This window comes from Tupaia chinensis, unplaced genomic scaffold (assembly GCF_000334495.1).
Source record: "Tupaia chinensis unplaced genomic scaffold, TupChi_1.0 Scaffold000311_2, whole genome shotgun sequence".
Lineage (NCBI taxonomy): Eukaryota > Metazoa > Chordata > Mammalia > Scandentia > Tupaiidae > Tupaia > Tupaia belangeri.
In genome coordinates, this window is record NW_006159803.1 from 6,115,701 (window position 1) to 6,122,225 (window position 6,525).

The 6,525-nt window shown below is 44.8% G+C and overlaps 1 protein-coding gene and 1 long non-coding RNA gene across 3 annotated transcripts in view; one reads left to right on the top strand and one right to left on the bottom strand.

The window, feature by feature from the left end:
* The window catches only part of LAYN (layilin), a 21,213-nt gene that overhangs the window by 2,580 nt on the left and 12,108 nt on the right, over positions 1–6,525 (top strand). For both annotated transcript variants that reach the window (XM_006151055.2, XM_027772870.1), the window contains exon 2: positions 1,403–1,700. In XM_006151055.2, the coding sequence (XP_006151117.1) occupies positions 1,403–1,700 (298 nt within the window). The remainder of the gene's footprint in view (positions 1–1,402; positions 1,701–6,525) is intronic.
* LOC114008221 (uncharacterized) overlaps positions 5,880–6,525 on the bottom strand; it is a 71,644-nt gene continuing 70,998 nt past the window's right edge. The window contains exon 3 of the long non-coding RNA XR_003549776.1: positions 5,880–6,234. This is a non-coding gene — a long non-coding RNA (uncharacterized LOC114008221). The remainder of the gene's footprint in view (positions 6,235–6,525) is intronic.

Genomic DNA, 6,525 nt, shown 5'->3' on the forward strand with positions numbered 1-6,525 from the left:
CTCTTTCCCATTTTGTGCTGATAATGTAGTGAATTGTCTTTAGTCTTTTGCTCCATACTCTGGACATTACTGGGACTAATGAAAGCTATGTAGTTCCCTGCTGCAAAACAAGTTGGAAACAAGAATATTCTAGAAGGTCTAGGAAGAGGTTCACACACCAAAATCCTGTCCCCTACTCGGTGGCAGCAATTCACGCCTATAGCCCACAGTTTGGTTCTCTCAGTGCAAGGCACTTCTCCCCTTTATTGAAATGTGGTTTTTCCTTTTATACATGTGGTTGCCAAAACGTTTCTGTGGGCTAGGAACTGGCATTTGTTTCTGTATTCCCAGCACCTAGCACAGTGTCAGGCTCAGAACACTCAATGTTGATTGAACAAAGGAATAATGAAACTAATGTTTTGATTGCAGCAAGGCTTCGAACAAAACAAGCTAGCGCAAAAAGTACTGGCGAACGGTTTGGTATCCACTCCTCAGAAGAATCACATTCATTTGTCTAAGGTGGCCTTCAGCCCTTGCAGTGCCAGTCAAACGAGACGCATTACGTGGGCTCCCAGTACAAAGTGAGCCTGGGGTGCAGTGGGGAGCCAGCAGTATAGTTCATCGGTATCAGCATAGCTTTATGATTACGTCTGGGTCCTGACTCAGGCCCAGCAGCTGAGAGTTGTATAAGCTTAGCCAAATTTCTTAGTCTCTCTGAGCCTCAGTATTCTCATTTGTAAAATGGGACATAAACGGTAGCTACATGAGGGGATCGTATGAGGGTTAACTGAGATAAAGTTGTCTGTAAATGTAGAAATCCTCACAGTAGTCCATGGCACATAGAAAGAGGTCAATAAACCTTGACTGTTGTCCGTCAGTCAGGGAACTATCAGCAGCAGGAAATGCCAGGAATCTGATGTTCTTTGCTTCTGCCTACCCAGAGACTGTCAACGCTCAGTCCTGCTGCCTGAGCACAGGGTTTCCCTATAGAGGAACCCATCTCTGACTTGAGAATGCCTCTCGTACCTAAAGAAACCATCAAACAGATAAAATCACTTTACTTGCTATCCCGAGACTCCCTAATGGCATGGAAGTGTTATTTGTGTCTTTTAAATGAATCAGTAAATCTTTATCTGCTTCTCTTTTAAAAGACAGTCAGAAACATCTGCTTTTCAAGAATCTGTAATGTAACAAACAAAACATGGCATTCCTAAGCAATATGGGCATCAGAGTTTAAGTCACTGCATCTCCATGCTGGGAGGAACATTAATTTGCTCTGAAAGCCCTAAATGCCATGATAATGGTCTACCGATGAGTAATCAGAATTCCCACCCAGGGAGAGCTTCATTCAGATGGCTCTGAGCAACCCTACCCTGGTATACCTTTTTGGACACCGAAACAAGTTGGCTTCTTTTTTCTCTAGGGCAGCCTGTCTGCCGGGGAGGGACACAGAAGCCTTGTTATAAAGTCATTTACTTCCATGATGCTTTTCGAAGACTGAACTTTGAGGAAGCCAGAGAAGCCTGCAGGAGGGATGGAGGCCAGCTTGTCAGCATTGAATCTGAAGATGAACAGAGACTTATAGAAAAGTTCATTGAAAACATCTTGGCATCTGACGGTGATTTCTGGATTGGGCTCAGGAGGCATGAAGACAAACAAAACAATAACACATCCTGCCAGGACCTTTATGCTTGGACTGATGGCAGCACATCAGAATTTAGGTAAGTGTGTGGAAATCACAGCCACTGACTCACTTGATATCATTCAAAAAAGAGGCAGACTGGATCCTCGATAACAGATCAGTGGGGAAGAGAAGACCCCGCTGAGCAAACCCTGAGAGGTAGTAGTACCAAAATACCTGGTGACCAAGCAGTGTGGTGAAAGTGGTGAATTCAGCCTTTATTCAGGCCCAAGTGATGTCCAAAGAGTTAAGGTGAGCATGGCCCAGCATGACACACACTGCTTGAACTCAATGGTTCTGACTATCTGGCCTTGTGGGCTAGAACCCCCATTGAGAGTCTGCAGGTCCACAGGGCTAAGATTCAGGCTAGAACTCCAGACCTCAGGAAGTTGTGATGATGGCAGGAAATCAGTACCAAGCTCTAATTGTGTAGACTGGCCATGAGTGAGTGAGGACTTCAGGAAGGCTGCTGCTGCTAGGACCCTTCCTAAACCCACAGCATCAAAACTTACTCACAGCCTCCCCATCCTGGAACCCTGGCATTGCTATCATCCCTCTCTAAGAAATACAGTGACAAGGTGCCAGGCAAGTGGCATACCCCTGTAACCCTAGCTACTTGGAAGGCTGAGGCAGGAGGGTCACAAGTTAAAGGCCAGCCTGGGCAACAGAGTGAGACCCTCTCTCAAAAAAAAAAAAAAAAAAAAGGAAATGCAATGACAAGAACAAATGTTTTAAAAATCAAATTAAATAAGAGACACATAGGACAGATTCCATGGCTGGTAGTTAAGGGAGCCAGATCCCACATGGTTGATCACAGTTTGAATCCTGGCCTATTAGCTTGAAGAACACTCCAGATGCATGTGCGCACGTACCAAACGCTGCCAGGATGGAGACATGGAGAAGGGATTGCAGTGTGAGCGTGCCCCCTGGTGTGTGGGGAGGGAGGTGCTCTCTCTCTCTCTCTCTCTCTCTCTCTCTCACTGGTGAGCACACAAACCCTTTGGAAAATTTTTAAAAAGAGAGAGAGAAAGAGAACTAAGACTGGGAAAATGTTTGTAACAAATCTAACCAAAAGTTAATATTTTTAAATGATAAAACATTTATGTAAGTTAATAAACCACTAAGACCAAATAGCTAAAGAGACAAAAGACCTGAGTGAACAGTTCACAAAATAGAAAATGTAACTGGTATAAGCAAGGATATGAGGGAAAGAAGTCTAGATTCATTATCAAAAGAATGAAGAACAATTTTTTTTCTTTTTTACCTAATACCTTTAAGACAGCAAACTAGCATCTATTATAGTCTACCCATTAACCTGATCAGATCTACATTTTCACATAAGTTTTGTAAGTAGCTCCTTTAGGAATCCTTTTTATTTATTTATTTATCTATTTATTTTGAGAGGTTTTTGCTATAGGGCACATGTACTCACCATAAAGACAGAGAGAGACAGAAAGTGAGAAATCACTCCCCAGGGAGGATGGCCACACCACAATCCTTTCTCCTCTCAGGATCTTGGGCACGCACGCACACATGCCTGGCATGAGTTTAAGCCATGTCCAGGACTCGAACCACAGTCAACTACATGGGAGTCCAGCGACATAGCCATTACACCAACTACTGGTCCCAGCTCCTTTAGGAATCTTATGGGCCTCTCTTCCTGAGAGAACCTTTAAAAGGAAGGTTACTAGGATGAACTACATTTCCCATCATTGCAGCTGGCCCCAGGGACACAAGTAATGCTTATGGACCTCCCTTCTTTACTGTTTAGTCCAGATTTCCTCCCCTTCTGCAGGTCTCATGGCTTACCTTACTTGAGGCATTACCCACAACCTCATCCCTGAAGAATCTGAGGCCCTTGTACTTCTCAGGCTGGAGTTAGTGCATGTTTCCATTAACCATCAAAGTTGGACAAATGAGTATGAAGAGGTACCGAAGTAGGAAACCTGGTGCCTTCACCCCTCCCATGATATGTAACCGCAGATATACCCCTTCCTAGTGAGTAGAGTCATTACACCCTGCCAAGACAAAGACTCCTCTTCTTCCCTGGACACAGAGATCCTAACATGTCCAAGTGGTAGTCATAGCTCATAGTTCAGTAAGGCTCTTGCCATATCTACTGGCATAAGTATTCCCCTTTGGGAATAGGGTCTCTAAATTCCCAGAGCCTAGCATCACAGAGATCAGAAACACAAATTCCCCAAGTGGATCTACTGAACCGGGCTACTCCTGTTTCTCAGAACTTTGGCTCTCAGACCCATAAATTCTTACTCTTAGGCACACAGAACTATATAAAGAGCATTGATTTAAAATGTACACTGCTGGGACCAGCAGTTAGTGTAATGGCTATGTCGCTGAACTCCCATATAGCTGACCGTGGTTCGAGTCCCGGATTCGGTGGCTTAAACTCATGCCAGTGCATGTGTGTATGTGCCCAAGATCCCGAGAGGAGAATGGAGGAGAAGGGACTGCAGCGTGGCCATTCTCCCTGGGGGGTGATTTCTTGCTTTCTATCTCTCTGTCTCTTTCTGTCTTTCTGGCAAGTGCATGCGCCCTATTGCAAAAACCTCTCAAAAAAAAAAAGAATGTACACTGCTTCTTGAAGGATGATTCCCCACTGACTCCCTAATAATAGGGTCTGTTCAATCAAATGGCCTGGTGGTGAGCCTGCTTTCACACAGCCTAGACCCCCTTTAGAGTCCTTTTCTTCTGGGAAGCCTACTCAGAACTGGCCATCAGGACCAGCAGGTGGCATAATGATTATGTTGCTGGACTCCCATGTAGTTGACTACAGTTCAAGTCCCAGACCCTGTGGCTTAAAACTCACACTGGGTGTGTATGTGTACATATCCAAAATCCTGAAAGGAGAATGGAGGAGAAGGGATTACAGTGTGGCCATGGCCCCCAGGGGGTGATTTCTCACTTTCTGTCTCTAGGTCTCTATCTGTCTCTCCAGTGAGTGCACATGACCTATAGCAAAAAAATCTCTTTAAAAAATAAAATAAAGAACTGGCCATCTTTTGTGTCATGTGGTATATGGGCCACAGCAGTATTCCAAGTAGAAATACACTGCTTCTGAGAGCCCAAAGAGGCCTACCAAGTGCTAGACTTCCTTCAAATTATTCTAAGATGCAGGAGTTTGTTCTTTAATTTGAAAGGAACATCTGACATTCCCTCGATCAGTAGATACCTACACATTTTAATAAAGTAGTAGACCCTTGAATCTTCATAGGGTTTATCTCCAACCCTCTGTGGCATATGAGTCTTACTAAGGACTCTAATATACTAACCACTTCTTGCACCAACTAGCGTGATGTCAGCAATATAGTGTTTTCTGTTTGTTTGTTTGCAAATATAGGTGCTCCATTCATATATCTGAAGATTGGAGAATGCCTACTAGCCAAGTCTCACTGAGCTGATCCTAGGCCAGACCTCTATTCAATATGTGGCCCCAATATGTTCTCCTTCTAATGGGTAACCTTGATGACCCATTAAGTCTCAGTATCAGTGTCAACATGCACCCTTTATCCAACAGTCCTTGTAATACTTGAATCAACTCCAGTTTGTGGTTACTTAAAAATGGTCATAGGTCCCTTTGGGGGGCAAATAGTGGAAATTATGACCATGTACATCTGCATGGTGTTGCAGGGTCCTTCTTTCTCAGAATTTAGCCTCTTCCTCTATTGGTGAGTTCTGAGTATGTACCAGGCATAATACTCTATCTGTCTATGATATGAAATAATATAAAACCACAAGGCAAGTCAGAGCAGGAGCCCACAGAGTAGAGGGTAACTGGAATAACTAATGAGTTATAGAGTCTATGCCAATCAGAGCCCCCTAGATATCCAGGTGAAACATCTACAAGTGTTGACTGTAAGCTCAGGTATTGTCCAGAAAGTTTAACCCACTGGATACAGTTTAACCCTCGATGGTGGCACAGGACTCAGCCATGTGTGGTGCTACCAGCAGACCTGTGTCTTAGCTGTCTCTTTCTTAAGGAGCTTCTCTGACAGAAGCTAGGCAGATCAGCCGTGCCCAGCTAAAACGTCTGAACATAATGACAAAATCTGCAACCCACAAGGAAACACCCAAGTGAGTAACAAGGCAGACTGCAAAGCCCAGCTCCAAATCAACACACAGAGAGGGTACCTGAAGACGTAATTACACTCTAAGGGATCCAAGGTTTAATCTGGCACCCATGTATCAACTGAGTGGCAGCACCATTTAATTCCAAATACCATTATACAGTGGAGCTAAGGTAGCTAATACGCTCCTTCGGGGGCAACAGAGACGAAGATGTAGCATCTGGCAATGGAGGGTAAGGGATTCATCAGCTGGATCAAGTAGAAAGTTAAAACCTAAAAAAGACCAAATGGCCCTCCTGCTCTGTTCCCAACCCCCCTCACCTGCTTTGACAGCCTCTATATTTTGGAATGCCTTCCTCCAATTCCTGAATTTCCCATCTTCTTCCCAGGGCTGGGAAAGCAGTTGTGGCCATTGAAGAGTGTGGGCAGATGCGAGCTGAGCAAGCACTGGATGAAATAAGTCATGCCTCTTCTCAGTGCAGCTGATCTCTAAGGGAAAAAAAAAAAGGAACAAAACTCTATTACCCAATTGGGAACCAGCAGTTAGCGTAATGGCTATGTCGCTGGACTCCCATGTAGTCGACCGCGGTTCGTGTCCCGGACCCGGTGGCTTAAAACTCACGCCGGGTGCGTGTGCGTGCGTGCCCAAGATCCCGAGAGGAGAATGGAGGAGAAGGGATTGCGGCGTGACCATCCCCTCTGGGGGGAGATTTCTCGCTTTCTGTCTCTATGTCTCTCTCTGTCTGTCTGGCGAGCGCACGCGCCCTACAGTGAAAATCT